Consider the following 20328-nt stretch of genomic DNA (forward strand, 5'->3'; position numbering starts at 1 on the left):
TCCAAATGACATTGCTTATTTTTGTAAAAACAGGTACGCGTACTGATAAAAAATCTTTATTCAAACTAAGTTTCTGTGCTCTCAACTTTGACAGAAAAAAAGCAAAATTTATGAATCCCATCAGCCATTATCTCCATTAGTTTTGCTGTGCTCCTAATTATTTAGTAGTCCTTTCAGCAAAATAATGTATCCTTGAAAATTGCTAAATAATACATACTCAGAAGTATATAATAAATTCTTTTGATGTTGTTAATCTCGTACCTATGAAAGTAACAACAAAACTGAGCACCCATGACACATTAGCTTGCCATGTGTCCTAGTTTAGAGTTACTCACCAAGTTCAACTTTGTTCTGTAACATCCTCACAGAACGCTTCCTGGCCTGCTTTAGGCACTGCAGACCTGCAGGTGGAAACCACATTTAATATCCATAAAGAAGTTTTATTCAAGGCATATGCACTTCCATCTGCACTACGTAGAATTTGTTGTAGAAAGGCAGCGTAGATGTTTAATGTTTTAGCTTTTACCTAGGCTCCTAGATTTGAATGTTATTATTAGTTGTAAATTGACTTAAAAGTCTTTTTTTTAATCTAGAATGCCCAGGAGGGGTGGGCAGCCCCTAGCAACTGGATGCCCAGAGGTTTTTTTTTTTCTTAATTGCCTTAAGGTTGGGAGTTTTTGTTCCTTTTTTCCATGGACAGTAGTCATACTTATAGCTTTAATTGCGTGTATACTGTAGTAATTTAATAAATAGTTCTTCATTATGGTAGCCATCAGTTGACGGTCTTCTTTGTTTGTATCAATTTTTCTTGCTGTATGCCTGTGTTAAAGCACTTTGTGTCACTGCGTGAGAAGAGCGTTCTATAAAAATAAAAATAAATAAATAAATAAATAAATAAATAAATAAATAGCCAAATATCTATTTGTCTTATTCTTCTGTTCAGTCCTCTGTGTCACTGCGTGAGAAAAGTGCTCTATAAAAATAAATTGAATTACATTGAACTGAATCTTTCTTCAGAGTCCTGAAACAAGGCACTTTGGGAGAACTGCTAAAGTAAAAAATATCCTATTGTATAAATTGGTCAACTGCTGTAAGTATACAATGGATGCTTGACATTTTTGTATTTATCATTTGTATTTTTCATGAATTTACAGGTGTAGGTATGTACAAGCTGAATTAATCTCGCAATTTACAGATTCGCAGACAGTAAGGAATGCATCACCTGTAATACTGGCAATGGTGAATGAAACATACAAATATTTAGCATTAGTATTACTGTGATAACATGTTTTGAAATCTAACTATATTTTACAGGAAGTATACTGAGGTGCAAATGTCTGTTTGATCTTGGCTAGCCTTGAACCCTCAGCCTTTGGGGTTGCCATTGCAGCCCTGACTTGGACAAGCAGTTAATTTAACAAGAGTGAGGAAAAATCTGAACACAATGTCGGTTTTTTGACTGTCAAAGTTTTTGAGGGCCAAAGTGAAGAAATTTAGTTAAACTGGGGTTTTCACGCAGTAGGTACCATGCAATAGTTAAAGATAAATGCAGATTCATCCAAAGACCATGAATTACATATATTGGGTTTGTGTTTTTCAAGTCTGGTATTTACTTTGGTGTCTGAACTGAGCAAAGTTCCAGCAAACATTCAAAGTGTGCGTCCCTGGAAAATCTAAGCAAACGCATTGATTAACTCAGGAAAATACCCACTCTGAACTTTTTAGCTACTGGAATTTCTGTCCTCTTTACAAATCAGCCATAGGCAGAGTGCAAATACAATGTTGGCCTTTGAAAAAAGATTCTGAGAGCTTTATCTCATGACAAGCAAACACAGAGGGAATTAATAAAAAAAAAAAAAACTACAAACATGGCCTTTGGAACATTGCAACAGAAGAGAAGCAAAATTGAGCTGTCTGAAGTGTGTGGACACTGTGACAGATTTTGCCCAGCATACTTTGTCTTGCCTCTGTGACCATGGCATTGTTGGAGTGGAACATCAGACCGGCGTCATCAAAAACTCCCACACTGTCTCGGCCACTTCCAGGGGTGCAACTAATGTCAGCACTCTCCACAACACGCCAGAGCTGAAAAACACAGAAACCAGGTGATGCAAGTAAACAAAGGGGAGTGGAGAAGATCTGTCAGCAGGATCTTATGCCTGGAGGAATCATTCAAAGCCGTAGTTGTGTGCGCATCTAGACCATACACATCTAAAATACAAGTACCATTAATAACAAACTTTTTTGCATTATATGTAAGTTTCAATACATTACCTAAGTAGTGTTTCTAGTTTTTTGTAATCTCCTCAAAGTGACAAATTTTGAAAGATAAAGAAAAAATAGATGAGGCATCTACAGTATTTCAGGGGAAGTGTTCCTACCTTGCTTTGAGTCAGCCGGTGTCTGTTGTTCAGCAGGAACACAGCATTGTCCACTGCTAGCAGGCTCACCCTACTTCCAGGGTCACCTCTAACCTGGAAGCGGAAGCTCTCCCCAGGTCGATATGTAGCTTGTCTGCTACCGTCAGCCTTACCAACTCTGAGCTGTAAACAAGATCATAATGAGAAAGTTTTTGACAATATTTTACATTTTGTTACTTTAAAAACAAACTGCACAGTGTGGGTGAAAATAATCCCATCGGTCCATCCATCCATTTTCTTTCCCGCTTGTCCTACTAGGGTCGTAGTAGCAACAGGGAGAGCAGAGGCCTAGCCGCCCTGGTCCCCCGCAACTTCCTCCAGTTCAGCCTGGGGAGTCCCCGGCCGCTCCCAGGCCAGCTGTGAGCTATAATCCCTTCAGAAGGTCCTGGGCCGATCTCAAGGCCTCGACCCAGTTGGCCGTGCCTGATATACCTCCAAAGGGAGGCGCCCAGGAAGCATCCTTATCAGATGCCCAAACCACCTCAACTGGCTCCTCTCAACGTGGAGGAGTAGCGGCTCTACTCTGAGTTCCTTCCGGATGTCCGAACTCCTCACCCTATCACAGAGAGTGAGTCCCAACATCCTGCAGAGAAAACTCATTTCAGCTGCTTGGATTCACGATCTTATTCTTTGGGTCATTACCCAGAGTTTACAACCATAGGCAAGGGTAGGGACATAGATCGACTGGTAAATCGAGAGCTTTGTCTTATGGCTCAGCTCCCCCTTCACCACTACAGTCCGGTACAGCGACCACATTACTCCTGCTTCATGCATGCCTGAATATAGAAATAAATATAATAAAATTCATATGAATGGATATGCAAAGGTCACAAAAATTAAAAAAATAAAATACACATACACCAGTACTTGCTGTACCCTTGTGCTGCCCCACTATCAATAATCACACATACACACACACTAAAACCGCTTGTCCCAAGCAGGGTCATGGAGGCCTAAGCCAGCAACACAGGGCACAAGGCTGGTGGGGGAGGGGACATACCCAGGACAGGACGCCAGTCCGCCACAAGGCACCCCAAACGAGACTCGAATCCCAGACCCACCAGAGAGCAGGCACAGGCCTAACCCGCTGTGCCACCGCACCCCCAAAAACAAAATTAATTAATTAAAATTAAAGAAATATTACAAAAAAACTGATCACACATGGCATTGCTAAGCACAGCAGGCTGACACAGTAACATTCTGTCAAAGGCTAAGTGCATCACTCTGCTCAGTGAAACATGCCGTGCCCATGCAGGTATCTTCTACGTCCAGCCAGACAGAATCAGCAACCACTTCCGACGTCCCTAGCCATGGGAGTATGTAGAATGCTACAATCCTGAAGGAGGGGATCATCTCTGGGGTGATGGCTAAAGAAAAGCTTGTAACTCGTTGGCCATTCATCAGCACACGGTCTGCAGCAATAATCTTGCCTTTGTTAATCACCTAAAGACAGAGCATATTGTTTGCATACAAAAAGGGCAAAGGAAAGCAAGAGAATGAGACTAGTGGCAAAAGAGTTTTTTAATCAAATAATGTAGCCAAAAATAAGGGATGATATTTCCTTTCTACTGTGTTCATTCTTAAATCAGCATCTGTGTTCATAACTCACCAGGTAGGTCAAATGTTTAATGATGTCCTTGTGTGTTTCAATGCTATTTTTGAGATGGAACTCTAAGTTGATGTGCTCCCCTGCTGAAACACGTTTAGTGCCCGTTGAAATGTACAGGTAATTTTGAGCCGTGTTGCTGAAAGACACATAAGGGTGCACCAACAGACGACCTTTTGCCTGGTGCTCTGCTTTCAGATCATGTTTTGTTGTCTCAGCCTGCCATAAAAAAAAGAGCAAAGCCGTTGGTGACATGTCACAGTTAGGGCTAAGAATGTATCAAATTCCATGGAAATTGTACCATTATAAAATCAAAATAAGAAGCAAATAAATTTCAAACCTCAGCAAGATTCCACCCCTCAGATTTTACAGCTATTTATTTAGCAGATGCTTTTCTCCAGAGTGACTTCCAATGGATACTATGTAGTTTTATCAGTCCACACACCTTACGCACCAAAGTGACCTACACTGCTAAATACACTACTTACAATGGGCCAGTCATCCATACATCAGTGGAACACACACACACACACACTCTCTCTTTTTCTCTCACTCACAAAGTATGGGGCAACCTGAACAGCATATCTTTGGACTGTGGGAGGAAACCAGAGCACCCAGAGGAAACCCACACAGACACAGGGAGAACATGCAAAGTTCACACAGGCTGAGCAGGGATTGAACCCACATCCTCTCACACCACCCAGGCTCTGTGAGACATCAGTGCTACTCGCTGGGCACCATGCCACCCTTTATACCAGTTCTCTGTATTTCTGGAAAACATAACACAACATACATATGGCAAATGACACTCACTGTTATAGTCTGAGGTTGTGTGTCTGGCGGCATGTTCAAAGATACCCTGCTAACTCCCCTGTGTGTGCTCACAGTAACAGATTCAGACTGCAAGCGCAACTGGAATGGGATATTGGGAGCCAATGAGCCATCCTGGTGGGTTACCTGGACCTGGTGGGTTTCAGGAAGATATAGGCACAGTAAAGCAATGATAAGGCACAAGAAAGGCACAATAAGGCACAGCAAACCTCCACAGTGTTTGAAATAATTTTTGCAATGAACAGACCTTAAACATCAGTTTCTTTAATCTTGTAAATATTAGGCAACAATGTGGTTGAAGTTGAATAAGTTAAATCTAAAAGATGTTTTGAACATTCAGAGTGGTAGTTAATTTCAGAGTGGTAACTACTGTAACATCGCAGAATTAAACACTTGGAATGTTATTTATTTAGCCTGACACCTTTGTCCAATGTTAGGTTTGTGTGCTGAGCTACTTCCAATTATATACGCGTTTATAGAGCTAAGCAATATTTACTGTATTGGTTTAAGGTAAGTACCTCAGCAAGGCAGTACTACAGCAGGAGTGGTGATTCAAACTCAGGACTTTTCCATTGCAAGGAAAGAGCTCCAACCACTTTTAAACCTGTTGCCTTGGGTGAATTGTATGAAACTACAGTAACAGTCAGAAGTTCTAATACACATGTTGGAAACTAGGTTTTATTCCCTATGAATTTGATCAGAAAACAAGTATGATCAGGAAATGAGGCGTCATGTCTTCCCAGCTCTTCTCCAGAACATCCCAGATGTCCCAGTAAAACACTAGTGGGTTGCTTTGCTTTCACTCATCTGTCCAATTCATCTCATGCAAGTATTGCTGATGTGTACTCAAACTGCTGACTGATAGTGTATAAAGTGGAGTAATGTAGTATATAATGTTAATATGTATGTATACAGTGTGTTGTACATACAGTACATACCTAGTTAAAGATCTGTAGCATGTTGAGTAAGCAAAATTTTTTGAAGTATATAGACAATGAAGCAATCTTAAAAATAGAAAGAATACAGGCTTGCCCAGTGTAGGAAAGAGAAAGCAAGAAAAAGAGAGGTTGTACTACCATCATGTCAAAGGGGAGACCAGGCTTGAAGTACCGGGGAGTGCCTCTGAAAGTGATTAGGAATGGAGACTCCACAATCTTAATGCCAGACATCTCAGCCTCCACAAGGTCGCTACCTGAGTAGGACAATGCCGGAGGTACCAAACAAAAGACAAATGAGTTTTATATTAAGCTCACACATGCTTTAAAAAAAGAAATGTTTAATTTAAATCATGACATGATTTAAATTCATAATGTAAATCAATCACCCCTCCGCGAACCGCCACCTTAACGTGGTGGAGGGGTTTGAGTGCCTGAATGATCTCAGGAGCTATGTTGCCTGGGGCTATATGCCCCTGGTAGGGCCTCCCACGGCAAACAGGTCCTGGGTGACAGACGAGACAAAGCACGGTTCAAAACCCCCTTATGACTATAAAATCAAGGCTCTCATTCACCCCGCCCGGTATGGGGTCAACGGGGCTCCACTCTGGAGCCAGGCCTGGTGGAGGCGCTCGCATGCGAGCGCCTGGTGGCCAGGTCTATGCCCACGGGGCCTGGCCGGGCTCAGCTCGAAGCCAAGACGTGGAGCCACTCTTCGGTGGGCTCACCACCTGCTGGAGAGGCCGTAAGGGGCCGGTGCATTGTGATTTGGGCAGTGGTCGGGGCCGAGTGCCCGGCCAACCCAAACCTCGGGCGCCAACTCTGGCTTTTGGGACTTGGAATGTCACCTCACTGGCGGGGAAGGAGCCTGAGCTAGTGCAGGAGGTTGAGAGATATCATCTAGATATAGTCGGGCTCACTTCCACTCACAGCTTGGGTTCTGGAACCACTCTTCTCGACCAGGGGTGGACTCTCCACTATTCTGGCGTTGCCCAGGGTGAGAGGCGGCGGGCGGGTGTGGGCTTATTAATAGCCCCCCAGTTCAGCTGCCATGTGTTGGAGTCTACCCGGTGAACGAGAGGGTCGTCTCCCTACGCCTTCGGGTCAGGGAACGGTCTCTCACTGTCGTTTGTGCTTATGCACCTAGCGGCAGTGTAGAGTACCCGGCCTTTTTAGAGTCCCTGGGGGACGTGCTGGAAAGCGCTCCCACTGGGGACTCTGTCGTTCTACTGGGGGACTTTAACGCCCACGTGGGCAGCGACAGTGATACCTGGAGGGGCGTGATTGGGAGGAACGGCCTCCCTGATCTGAACCCGAGCGGTGAGTTGTTATTGGATTTCTGTGCTAGTCGCGGTTTATCCATAACAAATACTATGTTCATGCATAAGAGTGTCCATCAGTACACTTGGCACCAGGACACCCTAGGTCGGAGGTCGATGATCGACTTTGTAGTCGTTTCTTCTGACCTTCGGCCATATGTCTTGGACACTCGGGTGAAGAGAGGGGCTGAGCTGTCAACTGATCACCACCTGGTGGTGAGTTGGATTCGATGGCGGGGGAAAAAGCTGGACAGACCTGGCAGGCCCAAACGCATAGTGAGGATCTGTTGGGAACATTTGGCAGAGGCCCCTGTCAGAGAGGTCTTCAACTCCCACCTCCGACAGAGCTTCAACCAGGTCCCGAGGGAGACTGGGGACATTGAGTCCGAATGGACTATGTTCCACACCTCCATTGTCGGGGCGGCGGTTCGGAGCTGCGGCCATAAGGTCTCCGGCGCCTGTCGCGGCGGCAATCCCTGAACACGGTGATGGACACCGGAGGTAAGGGATGCCGTCAAGCTGAAGAAGAAGTTCTATCGGGCCTGGGTGGCTCATGGGACTCCTGAAGCAGCTGACAGGTACCGGCGGGCCAGATGGAGCGCGGCTCTGGCAGTCGCCGCGGCAAAAACTCGGGCCTGGGAGGAGTTCGGTGAGGCCATGGAGGAAGACTTTTGGTCAGCCTCAAAGAGATTCTGGCAAACCGTCCAGCGACTCAGAGGGGGGAAGCAGTGTTCCGCCAACACTGTTTACAGTGGAAGTGGTGTGCTGCTGACCTCACCTGAGGATGTCCTCGGGCGTTGGAAGGAGTACTTTGAGGATCTCCTCAATCCCTCCGACACGCCTTCCGTAGAGGAAGCTGAGGCCAGGGACTCGGAGGGGGACTCGTCCATTACCCTGGCTGAAGTTGCTGAGGTAGTCAAAAAACTCCTCGGTGGCAAGGCTCCGGGGGTGGATGAGATCCGCCCCGAGTTTCTCAAGTCTCTGGATGTTGTGGGGCTGTTTTGGCTGACACGCCTCTGCAGCATCGCGTGGAGTTCGGGGATGGTGCCTCTGGACTGACAGACCGGAGTGGTGGTCCCTCTTTTTAAGAAGGGGGACCGGAGATTGTGTTCCAACTATAGGGGATCACACTCCTTAGTCTCCCTGGGAAAGTCTATGCCGGAGTACTGGAGAGGAGAATCCGATCGATAGTCGAACCTTGGATTCAGGAGGAGCAATGCGGTTTTCGCCCTGGCCGTGGAACACTGGATCAGCTCTATACCCTCACTAGGGTGTTGGAGGGTTCATGGGAGTTTGCCCAACCAGTCCATATATGTTTTGTGGACCTGGAGAAGGCGTTTGACCGTGTCCCTCGTGGCATCCTGTGGGAGGTACTTCGGGATTATGGGGTTCAGGGCTCGCTGCTACGGGCTGTTCGTTCCCTGTATGACCGGAGCAGGAGATTGGTTCGCATTGCCGGCAGTAAGTCAGACCTGTTCCCGGTGCATGTTGGACTCTGCCAGGGCTGCCCTTTGTCACCGATTCTGTTCATTATCTTCATGGACAGAATTTCTAGGCGCAGCCAGGGAACGGAGGGTGTCTGTTTTGGTGGCCGCAGGATCTCATCTCTGCTTTTTGCGGACGATGTGGTCCTGTTGGCTTCATCGAATCAAGACTTACAGCGTGCACTGGGGAGGTTTGCAGCCGAGTGCGAAGCTGCGGGGATGAGAATCAGCACCTCCAAATCCGAGGCCATGGTTCTCAGTCGGCAAAAGGTGGATTGCCCCCTCCGGGTTAGGGGTGAGTTACTCCCTCAAGTGGAGGAGTTTAAGTATCTTGGGGTCTTGTTCACGAGTGAGGGAAAAATGGAGCAGCAGGTTGACAGACGGATCAGTGCGGCGTCCGCAGTAATGCGGTCATTGTACCGGTCTGTTGTGGTGAAGAAGGAGCTGAGTCGTAAGGCGAAGCTCTCAATTTACCGGTCGATCTACGTTCCTACCCTCACCTATGGTCATGAACTCTGGATCATGACCAAAAGAATGAGATCGCGGATACAAGCGGCAGAAATGAGTTTCCTCCACAGAGTGGCTGGGCGTACCCTTAGGGATAGGGTGAGGAGCTCAGTCACCCGGGGGGAGCTCGGAGTAGAGCCGCTGCTCCTCCGCATCGAGAAGAGCCAGTTGAGGTGGCTCGGGCATCTGTTCCGGATGCCTCGTGGACGCCTCCCTGGGGAGGTGTTCCGGGCATGTCCCACTGGGAGGAGACCTCGGGGCAGACCCAGGACACGTTGGAGAGACTACGTCTCCCAGCTGGCCTGGGAACGCCTTGGGGTTCCCCCAGAGGAGCTGGAGGAGGTGTGCGGGGAGAGGGAAGTCTGGGGGGCTCTGCTCAGACTACTACCCCCATGACCCGGTCACGGATAAGCAGAGGAAGATGGATGCATGGATGTAAATCAATTAATGTAAATGACATCGTTCAATCTGCTGTTGTCATTGGCTCTTACCTGTAGATGTTATGACAGATGCCTTGATGTAAATGGGGCACCCTACCAGATCTTGAATGTTTGCAAAATCTCTCTTTATGTCAGCCATCCTCAAGACAGCTTTCCCTTGCTCCAGCTGTAAGAGACACAAATGTTGCAAATAATTGTTTCATACAGTCTATAGATTGAATTACCTTTACTCTACAACACTTTAGTAAAATTAGATCTTTGGTCCAAAGTAAAAAGAATTCCAGTACAACACAACTTACATCCTCCACACGTTGTATCGTATCAGGTAACCTTTTCTTTTCTTTGTTCACCTCAACACCAAAAACAATGTAGGCAAATCCTTTAACTGGTTCACCATATAAATATCTGGAACACAATGGAAAGCATTACACTTCCATAAATGCAAAAGCAGAAGATAAACATGTTATGGCCAGAGCAACTGAGGACAAAGGGAGTGCTCCAGTGTTTTGTCTTGCAATGTATGATTAGTTGACTCACAAGTAAAGTAACTCAAAACTGCTACGACTGCTCAGACTGCTATGCCCATCCACCTCTGCCTTCTTGGTAGTCCCACACATGAAAGGTCCAAAAGCAAAATCACAAAGGTTCTCAGTTCTGGCTCCAGTGTGGTGGAATGACCTCCCCCTCTCACTCAGAACTGCTGAATCTCTGTCTACATTTAAAAAAGGATCTTAAAACTCACCCCTTCCAGACTCACTTCACCCATGATCTCTTAAGTTCATGTAATGTGTAAATGTTCATGAACTATAACTTTGAGATCATACTTGTTAAACAACAGTCTTCACACAGTTATTCCTGTTATGTAATGTAAATGTTTATACATAAAAAAATTAAGGAATGTGATTAGGAATCATCAATATTTGGATAAAGTTTTATGTAGCTACTTGTGCAGCTACATCGGTTCATGTGGTGGAAATAAACAAACTAACTGTACCTAAGAATCATGCTTCTGCATCTAAGTCTCTCTTTCTGCTAATGTAATGTACACATTGTATTTTCTATGAGATGTACATTGCTTTGGAGAAAAGTGTCTGCTAAATAAATAAATGTAAATGTAAATGTAAGGGTTGGGGGTGCAGTGGCGCAGTGGGTTGGACCGCAGTCCTACTCTCCGGTGGGTCTGGGGTTCGAGTCCTGCTTGGGGTGCCTTGTGACGGACTGGCGTCCCGTCCTGGGTGTGTCCCCTTCCCCCTCCGGCCTTACGCCCTGTGTTGCCGGGTAGGCTCCGGTTCCCCGTGACCCCGTAAGGGACAAGCGGTTCTGAAAATGTGTGTGTGTGTGTGTGTGTGTGTGTGTGTGTGTGTGTGTGTGTGTGTGTGTGTGTGTGTGTGTGTGTGTGTAAATGTAAGGTGAAGACACTGTAAATCAAGTAGTGCCCGAGTATCTCAGACTAGGTACGAACCACTGTAGAACCACAGGAAAGATACTGCATCAGACTGTGGGCAACTGTGTGATGAGAAGGTTGCAAGAATTATTTAAGTGATCCCAGAAATGACCTTGCTCTGACATCCACCTCCAGCTCACTGTCATCCACACTGAAGTAAGACCTCTTGGGTGTCAGCGTGACATTGAACGCAGGCAGCACTGTAACGCAAGACACAACAATCATTCAGAACCTGGGGACATCTGTACAAGGAAAGTTCTCTGAGCAGTAGAGCATTTGGGGCAGTCTGTCATTTTTATACAGCACATTGGAGAGTTACTGTACAATTACCCGGTTCACAGTGCAGCAATGATCGAATAATGGGGTATGTTCTTAACACTATAGTTTTATATATAGTTCTTAACACTATATTTTTTGCATAGAAAAGTGCCACCCACCATATTTTCTCACTTCAAACTCAGAGCTGAATTTGTTTTGAAGCGAATTGTCAAACTTCGCAGTAATCTTCCATGTACCCTCACTATGCAATGTAAAAAAGATTAAAAAGTCAAAATAAATATGAAAACATCCTAAGCTACAAGGCAATGCTACTTTTAAAAACATTATGATTTGAAAAAGAAATATACACAAGTTGGAATATCAGTGGGTTAGGGTTAGGTTAGGTCAGGGAATGTCAGTGGGTAAGGTTAGTGTGGCTGTCTCACAGCATTTGTCCCACTGACATCCCCTGGGCATAGGTTTGAGCTCACTGCCCAGTCTATGCAAAGGTTTCATGTTCACCATATGTTGGCATGGCCTTTCTCCCACAGTCCAGCAATGTGTTTCAGGAGGATTGGCGACTTTCAACATTGTCATGTGAATGTAATGTAACATAAACAAAAATATGAATGTATGAATGAATGTGTTACATTGCTGTATTGTGTCAATGTTAGATACTGGTTAGTAGCTGTGTCTACGATTATAAGTTGTCTTCATCAAAGGTGTCAGCTAAGTTTGAATGAATAATAAAGTTTAATGTAAAAAATTATTAAAACCCTATGTGTGACTTCACACAACAAAGGAGACTGATTAGTCTTATAACAAAAGAGAAATTGCTTCAACTTACTTTGCAATACTTGATAACTGATAATTCTCTGAAAATATTCCATTGCTGGCAAATGTTCGAGAAACTGCATGAATTACCATTCCTTCAGGGTTCTAAAACAAGACATAAAATTATAATGATCACCCTTCTACATTCTGTTAATAAGATATTGCTGAGCTACAACCAAAAACACAATATACAATAAGGTGATAAAATTTTTCGAACCTGGACCTCTATGGAAATGGACCTGTTGAAAGCTTGGAAAGCAGGCGTGGCCACAAAAGCCCTGTAATTTACTTGAGAAAAGAGACTGGACTGAAAAACCTTGGTCAATGGTAATCTTTCTCTGTTTAACACTATATTCATTGCTTCCGTATAGAGGTGAGTGGGCAACTGCATCCTATGCAAGATTTTACATATTCATAACTGCAACTCAGTTTTAAATGTATATGCATTCTCAGAATTAAATTTATGCATTATATTAAGTATTGCTTTTCTCAGTCATCTTCTTGTAGGGGTCAGAGTAATTTCCATCTTTCTGTTTTGGGTAGCTTTTTGTTGGATTTTCTGTTTTCTTGATTCCTGCAGGAAAATGACTTGCAAAGCGCTTTGTGATTCCTTCTAAAAATAACAAATTTATGACTGGGTATGTGGCTTACCAATGTCACCAGGGTTGAAGAGAGGCTTATCTGTCTGGACAAAGATATAGCCAGACTGGAAGGATACCATAAGGATCTTCTCAGCCCGGTGAGAACCAAAGTCCACTGTCAGATACACATAACTATTGGAGTTCTCTTTTCTAGAGAGACCATGTGAGGGAAGCTGGAGGAAGGGAGACAAGTCTTTCAAAAGATTTTTATCTGCCAAACGAACCAACATGACAGTAGTGGCAAAACTGTAAAAACAGTGAAATAATATTTAGGTAGTATATGGTTATTGTCATGACAGTGTATTCATGCATCCCCTCCTATGTTTCATTTATTAATTTTCTAGATCTTCTACAGAACAGGGTCACAAGGGAATAGAACTTAAATCCACACCTATGCCTGTATGTCAGGAACTAGTACCATACTGGATGCTGTACTGGAACACTTTTGGCCCACTAATAAACACCCACACAAATCAAAGGCTTTAAGCAATGTAAAAATATCCTGCTGAAGAAATTAGTAAAATTATAAAACTGTATAATGTACAGGAATGTTCTTTTGGGGTAAAAAGCATACTAATACAAATTTCTGTGCAAACAGACAAAGTGTTATCTTATCTCATCTTATCTTAATAACAAAAAAAAATTTGTCTTATCTTACCTTTACAGTCTTCAGTGCTTTATAATCATTGTCTTTATTGAGCAGCACAGTGTCCTTGTGAAGCTGAACCCTCCGGGCTGGAAAGTCCTGAAATGTTATGGTCACCAGCAAGGGGTCAGACACCCCATTTGCTTCCAGGTAAAAATTCTCCTCACTATCTGTCCTGAGGAGGTTTGGACTCAAAATAATGAATCTAAACAGATGAAAGAAATAGAACAAGAGCAGGTGGTAATGAGTTCCATTAGCAGTAATGGAATGCAATTTTCACATTTTTTCCAGTTTACTCCAACTGATATATTCCAGTTCCAGTTCTAGTATCATTTTCCAGAATATCATTCCTTTTCTCCTGCTGATATTTAAAGCTGGAACTTTTGGCCAAACTTTTTGGACAAAGCTGTATACCATACATACCTTGGTGGAGGATTGGGATCCAAAACTGGCAAAGAGTGATGACTATAGAAAAAATATTGACTGTTAAAAAGTGGGGTTGAGATCAAAGCCATAACTAGGTATCAGTTTCACTGGAAGCTCCGGGGCTAATAATAATAATATTGATCATTTATTAATAACATAACAACTGACCGCTCTTCTGCAGTGCTTGACAAAAAGTTAAAAACCAAAACAAGGAAGATTAAATCTTGAACACTGCTCTCCAAGGCCCTATTATAATTAACAGGACACTGATCCTTTAAGTTTTCAGCTACCAAACCATGTATTTGTCAATATTCTAAAGATTCTTATTATCACAATAACAAATCAAGTTTTTTATCTTATCACAAATTTATACCACTTTTAGTTTTTTCTTTCCTTTTTTGATTGATACTGTTAAAATAAAGATCAGAAATGTCTACAAACTAAGAAATGAAATTGTTTTGATCATTTTAAACTGCAAAAGGTCATTTTAGTACTGCAACAACTTCAATGGAAAATAAAACTGTATGTTTTCAATAGCATTAAATCCAGCAAAGCATAAGAAATATCTCTTAACAATGTCATATTATGTGACATACAATTTCATTTTGATGTCAGAAATAAATAAAAGCAAATTTACTTACAAAGTCAGATGGTCCTGGTGTAAACGAAAAGGTCTGAATGGGTTCCTGATGGAAAAAAAGACACTGCTGTGCATGAAATACTGCAGTTGTCCTGGTAGAGCTGCTAGAAATTCCATTGTACTGTTACACTTATTCATTTAGCTGATGCTTTTCTTCAGAGTAACATACAATTGCTTACCTATTTACACAGTTGGGTAATTTTACTGGAGCAAGCACCTTGCTAAAAGGTAGTACAGCTAGAGGTGGAATTGGAACCTGCAACCTTTGTGTCCAAAGGCACCAGTATGTGATGAGCTGTCACTTCAACCTAACAAATACCTCAGTCTAACAACCTCATTACAATCTGTAAAAGCTGAATAATATAACTGAACCCATGGAAAATAAATATGTTTGTGGTCAATCTCCGTTTGCAATTAAAAAAGATAATAAACACATAGCTCTATTTATTTACTGGATATTTTCAGTAAAATCATGGATAACTATAATAAATAAAAATATATTGAATGAAATGGACCTGGAATTTCTTTTACAGCAGATGTATTTATTTGCTTGGCATGGAACTGTATTTTAATCCTCTGGTCTACACCTGTAAATATGTTGATTACCAAAGTGTTTAATAATATTTCAAAAAATTATCATTTCATCACTGTGTCAACTGAGAGGAATTTTACAATGTTCTGGATAGCCTTCTGGAACTTATTACATGATGCTACGTAATCATACCTGTGAAACATTGCAATTTTTTACCTACCACCCTTATTCTATGTTTGTGAATGCATGTCCAATTTCTAAATTTCAAAACCCATTAGTTAACTAACCAATTTTAATCATACCTGTGAAATACTGTAATTTTTTTTAACCTACTACCCCTATTCTATGTTTGTGAATGTATTTCCAATTTCTAAATATATTGTTCTGCCTGCTTTTTACTGTGACTCAGTACTGTTCATTAACAAAATAAAGAAAAGATTTTGGTCTATAAAGCTCAGTTACACTGAGTTCCACCTGTCCCACCACAATATCACTTGAGTCTGAATGCATTTTGCTATCAACTAACAATGGAAAGTGGAAACACAGGCCATTTTTTGGAACAAAGAAGTTCTAGAAAAAAAGTTAAGAAAATCTATTGAAAACAAATGTTTTTGTCTTTGAACATTTATACCTCAGATGTACATAAGTGTAAGTGTTGTTCAGATCCATCATCAGAAGGTGTTTACTGTGAGGCATAAATTAATTATTTTTTTGTCAGGAAATATGTATATTACGTACACATTTCTGTATAATTTGGAGGCTGGTTTTTCAGTCTATAAATTAATGTAATATTATCCCTTCATTCTAAACAAGGTATAAATAGATATCTTGCTTTCTAGTATTAGAAATATGTTCACAAGATACTGGTTTAACTGCACATGAAAACTGGATATGATTATAAATTATGTAGAATCTGAGGACAAAGTCAAATAATTCCACCTTTCCACTGATAATATCAAATTAAACTTGCCTCCTGGAGGGAGTAAATTAAATCAAATAATCTTGAAGCAAATCTGTAATGAGATATAAGTAGTTTTGCTTAGAAAAGGCTGTATCTAGGAATGTTTTAGAGTATGAGGGTAAACCAATTACAACCAGAAATGGAAATTAAATACAAAGGTATTGTACGTCCTTAATTCATAACAAGATATACAGTTGTTACACTGAATCCAAATTATTAAAAGTAATTAGAAAATTATAGCATATAAATCACAGACCCTCTGAGATGTCATCTGAAATTTTGTTGCCTCAAGATGTACTGCACTAAAAGTTACATACTGTATAATGCCCTCTGAAGAATATTTACCGCTTGCAAAAGAACTGTAAAAGAAGGCCAATGTAATTGGTCACTCTGCAATTAACTCCAGTTTAAGACAAAGCAGGTATGAAATGAATATATTACCTATTTTTCATTATGCCCAAACCTGTTTTTTTAATTCTGATTCTTGTCCATATTAGTCTTGTTAGTAACCCCGTTACAGTCATTGAAGAAACTACACAGATTACTTTGCTAAATTTTGGCTGGGGTCTGTATGGAAAACCACAATCCAGAGGTATAGCAAAGAAATTGAAAAACACACATTATTAGTGGAGGAAGATGGCCTTAATGTCAAGAAACAGTTACATACCGTCGTGTTGGAAAGGGATGCAATGAACTGAAAAAAAAAGATTTGTTTGTCGGATTGTCAGATATTTGTCCATACCTTCTTCTACTCTTAAAAAATTTTCACCAGAATGCAGATAATTTGTATTATTAAAGTTAAATAAAATCAAAAGGAACAGTGGGAATTTTATGTTTTAGTGCACCTTCCAAGTGGGTGTCTCATGAGGTACAGTTTAGTACCATATTCACTTAAAATTAACATGCCATGCAAAATCAAGAAAAACATACCCATGATGAGAAATAAATTGAGCTTGAAAAGCACAGAACAAGAAGAACAGCCAAAGAATTTGAAGGCACGCTGAAGCCATAGTGAAACAAACTGAGCTCAACAGGTCTCTGAGTTTTACATCAGTGAGTCTGCAGTTAATAAATAACAACAGTTAACTGAATGAAACACAAGCTTGCACACAGACACGGATTGCACACTGAGTGTACCCAGCAGCCAAAAAAGGCAACTACCCTATTTTCAGAATTCAAAAATGTATTTGTCATGATTTTTTAAGTCATGCCTGGAGATTCAGTAAAACATTCCTACTGTAAAGATTATAACATATCTTAGATTATATTGACGAAGTTGTAACACCATCTTGAATCACTATTGATTACTATTTTATGGGTTATGCTGCTTGAAATCAAACATTGAAATTATCTGCTTATTTTATGCTGTTCACATTTTAAGAACCATCTTCTATGTCCACAAAAGAAATCAATAAGGAGCAGAAGTACTATAAGGAACTAAAGAGGAAATCTAGAGTATGTACAGCTGAAATTTCAACTACAACTGTTCTTATGGCAGCAGATAGTGTTGATGTCTCACACTGCCTGAATGGTGAGACTGGATGAAGGTTTGATTCCTGCTCTGTTTTTGTGGAGTTGCATGTTCTCCCCTCTTTGTGTGTATTTCCTCCCAAAGACATGTGCTACAGGTGAATTGGTGATTAAAATGTCTGCTGTTTGTGTGTATATGTGTGTAACTGCTGTGTAATTTGATATAGTGTATCTGAAAGCACTTTATGCATCATCCCTTCCTGGAGCTGGGCCTTAGCGTGGCGGAAGGGCTTGCGTGATCTAGGGATCGCCAGAGCTATATCATCACGAGCAGTATGCTCCTGATAGGGTCTCCCAAAGTGAATAGGTCTGGAGTGAGGATCCAGACTAACACGATTCAAAAATCCAGATGAAAAAAGTAGGCGGGAGAATGTTTACCCTCCCCGGAATAGAGTCAGCAGGACCTATCCCTAGAGCCAGTCCTGGGGGTAGTGTTCCTTGGGGAGCGCCTGGTGGCCAGGCAGCCCACGTAACCCAGCCGTGTGACAGTGCCAAAAGAACAAAACTGACCCTTTCGCTCTAATTTTCAGTTCAAATTTATTGAAATTTTGGCCTTGTTTTTTTTTATATTTACACTGGACAGCGTATATATTCTGAAAATACCAATCAACTCAAAAGAAAGCTAGAGTTCGTAAGCTAATTGGTTACGTTACAAACATAGTTCAAAATCTTTGTTGAAATCAGCTGAACAGGAGCAGTCCCTCCTTGTTGTGCTGGCAGAATACTAACAATTCACCAGGTAAAACAGGGTGTTGTTGTTTGACTCCAGAGTGAGGCAGAGCGTCCAGAGCGAGGCAGAGAGTGGAGTCACACACTGGTTGCTGAGATGGAGTCCCTGTTCGACGTAAGCTCTAGCCTGAATGTATCGTCTGACGGCACACCTGTGTGTTGTGTATCATGTAACATGTTTTCTTTGGTTGCACCTGCTGACATTTTGTAGAACATTTCATTTGCTCGAAATGCGTCACAAATAATGACTTGGTGCGGAAGGTCCGCGATTTAGAAGAGCGCATTAAGAATATTTTGATCTTTATACGAGAAACTGAGAGTTGGTTGTGGACTCGGTGTGTCCCGATGCCTCCGTAGTGTCGAACTTGGCGTCGACACTACAGGCCCCAGTACAGCTAATGATGAGAAGCCGGGTACCCCGGAGCGCTCTCACGGCGACTGGGTTACAGTTCAGAGTAAGAAGTCAAATAAAGCGAAGCCTAAGCTATGGATTCCTGGTTCGGGTTATCCCGTCCAAACCCAAAATAGATTTTCAGCTCTAAGCAGTTCACCTAATAATAATATGCTCATTTTGGGGGATTCGGCTGTCCGAAATGTTAAGGTTCGGCGGCCTGGGAATCGAAATGTAAATGTAAAGGTAAAGTGTTTCCCACGCGCACGTGTGTCTAACATGGAGGCTCGTGTCAGTTCTCTGGCCGATAATGCCATATTGACTATGATGGTGCATGTTGGTGGTAGTGATATTCATTATCAGCAGTCCGAGGTGTTGAGCCAATTTCTCTCTATGTGTAACAAGGCCAGAAGGAAATGTTATAATCTAATAGTGTCTGGTCCTTTACCTAGATTCTTCATGGGGACATAGTGTACAAACTGGTGTCTTTTAACAGGTAGTTAGAGACATGGTGCCTTTCTAATCATATATCATTTGTTAATAACTGGGATGATTTCTGGGAAAGGCCCAGGTTTTGCATGTGTGATGGTGTACACCTCAACTGGAGGGGTTTGTTTGTTTTATCCCAGAACTTGGCCTGCAAGTTGCAGGACTGACTCATGGTCCATGGATCATCTCCTTTAGCAGCTTTGTGTATTGATGAGTCTGTTACTCATTCTGATATCAGTAGTCATTTCTCATGTGATGGGGTTTCTTGTGCTTTGTCCAGTGTGGTCCTAAAAACTTTAAATAAAAAGCGTTAAGTGCAGCCAAAACATACAAACTATTATAAGGCCACGGTGCTTAACTAGACTTAGTGATAGGAGAATTTGCACCAGAAACCTAAAATACATTAAAACAAACATTCTCAACTTACCACTGAGGCCAAACTGTAATATAAAATGCTGTCTGTTAAATATTCATTCACTAACAAGTAAAGCTGTCCTAGTAAACGACTTAATATTAAGTTACAAGTCCGATCTATTCTTTCTTACCGAAACCTGGCTTGGTGAGTCCGATACGATTCCGCTAATAGAAGCCGCTCCGGACGGATATGATTATTTCCATAAATCTCGTTCTGTACGTCGTGGAGGTGGAGTCGGCGTTCTTTTCAATAATAGATTACAAATAACACAAAGCAATCATGATATCATCACCTCGTTTGAAGCTCTGCAATTAGATTTCAACTCAAACCCCAATATAATTATATTCCTTATCTACCGGCGTCCACCTGGACCGTACTCCTCTTTTCTCGAGGAATGTAGCAACTTCATAACCGATTTAGTCATTAATCATGACAAAATTATCCTGCTGGGCGATTTCAATATTCATGTAGACGTGTCGTGGGATACTCTCGCTAATAGTTTTCCGTTCCTCTTAAACTTCGTTGTTTTTACTCAAGTTGTTACTCGTCCCATTCCCGTAACCATACGCTTCATCTCGTCATAACCTACGGCGTAGGTGTTCATCATGTTAATATTATTCCTTTAAATGAGGCTACTTCTGATCATCATTTAGTAACCTTTGATCTATACCTGCCCATGCCGTCTGACAATAGTAAAACCAAAATCGCGCGGCATATTGATGACAATATTACTGCTAAAATTATTGATCATATTAGAAACACGGATTTTGGAAGAGCGCTCTATAAAAATAAATTGAATAAATTGAATTGTTGAGGTGGTCTTCAGCAGCTACAAGAGGGAGACCATTCC

At 41.9% G+C, this 20328-nt stretch overlaps 1 protein-coding gene across 6 annotated transcripts in view; it reads right to left on the bottom strand.

Moving 5' to 3' along the window:
• Nucleotides 1–16991, bottom strand: part of LOC108927504 (venom factor-like) — a 39796-nt gene extending 22805 nt beyond the window's left edge. For 5 of the 6 annotated variants that reach the window (XM_018740860.2, XM_018740859.2, XM_018740862.2 and 2 more), the window contains exons 1-19: nucleotides 16855–16991; nucleotides 16592–16618; nucleotides 14433–14477; nucleotides 13789–13830; nucleotides 13378–13570; nucleotides 12730–12892; nucleotides 12296–12366; nucleotides 12092–12183; nucleotides 11424–11506; nucleotides 11099–11186; nucleotides 9842–9947; nucleotides 9594–9708; nucleotides 5934–6049; nucleotides 4840–4989; nucleotides 4030–4245; nucleotides 3663–3863; nucleotides 2382–2543; nucleotides 1956–2085; nucleotides 336–401 (exon numbers count right to left, since the gene is read on the bottom strand). In XM_018740860.2, coding sequence (XP_018596376.2) covers nucleotides 336–401; nucleotides 1956–2085; nucleotides 2382–2543; nucleotides 3663–3863; nucleotides 4030–4245; nucleotides 4840–4989; nucleotides 5934–6049; nucleotides 9594–9708; nucleotides 9842–9947; nucleotides 11099–11186; nucleotides 11424–11506; nucleotides 12092–12183; nucleotides 12296–12366; nucleotides 12730–12892; nucleotides 13378–13570; nucleotides 13789–13830; nucleotides 14433–14477; nucleotides 16592–16618; nucleotides 16855–16934 — 2146 coding nt within the window. In that variant the 5' untranslated portion in view covers nucleotides 16935–16991. Of the gene's footprint in view, nucleotides 1–335; nucleotides 402–1955; nucleotides 2086–2381; nucleotides 2544–3662; nucleotides 3864–4029; nucleotides 4246–4839; nucleotides 4990–5933; nucleotides 6050–9593; nucleotides 9709–9841; nucleotides 9948–10079; nucleotides 10192–11098; nucleotides 11187–11423; nucleotides 11507–12091; nucleotides 12184–12295; nucleotides 12367–12729; nucleotides 12893–13377; nucleotides 13571–13788; nucleotides 13831–14432; nucleotides 14478–16591; nucleotides 16619–16854 lie in introns of those variants that run through there. The other variant, XM_018740861.2, reaches the window with a different exon arrangement.
• Between the last annotated feature and the right edge of the window lie 3337 nt (nucleotides 16992–20328).

This window comes from Scleropages formosus, chromosome 20 (assembly GCF_900964775.1).
Source record: "Scleropages formosus chromosome 20, fSclFor1.1, whole genome shotgun sequence".
Lineage (NCBI taxonomy): Eukaryota > Metazoa > Chordata > Actinopteri > Osteoglossiformes > Osteoglossidae > Scleropages > Scleropages formosus.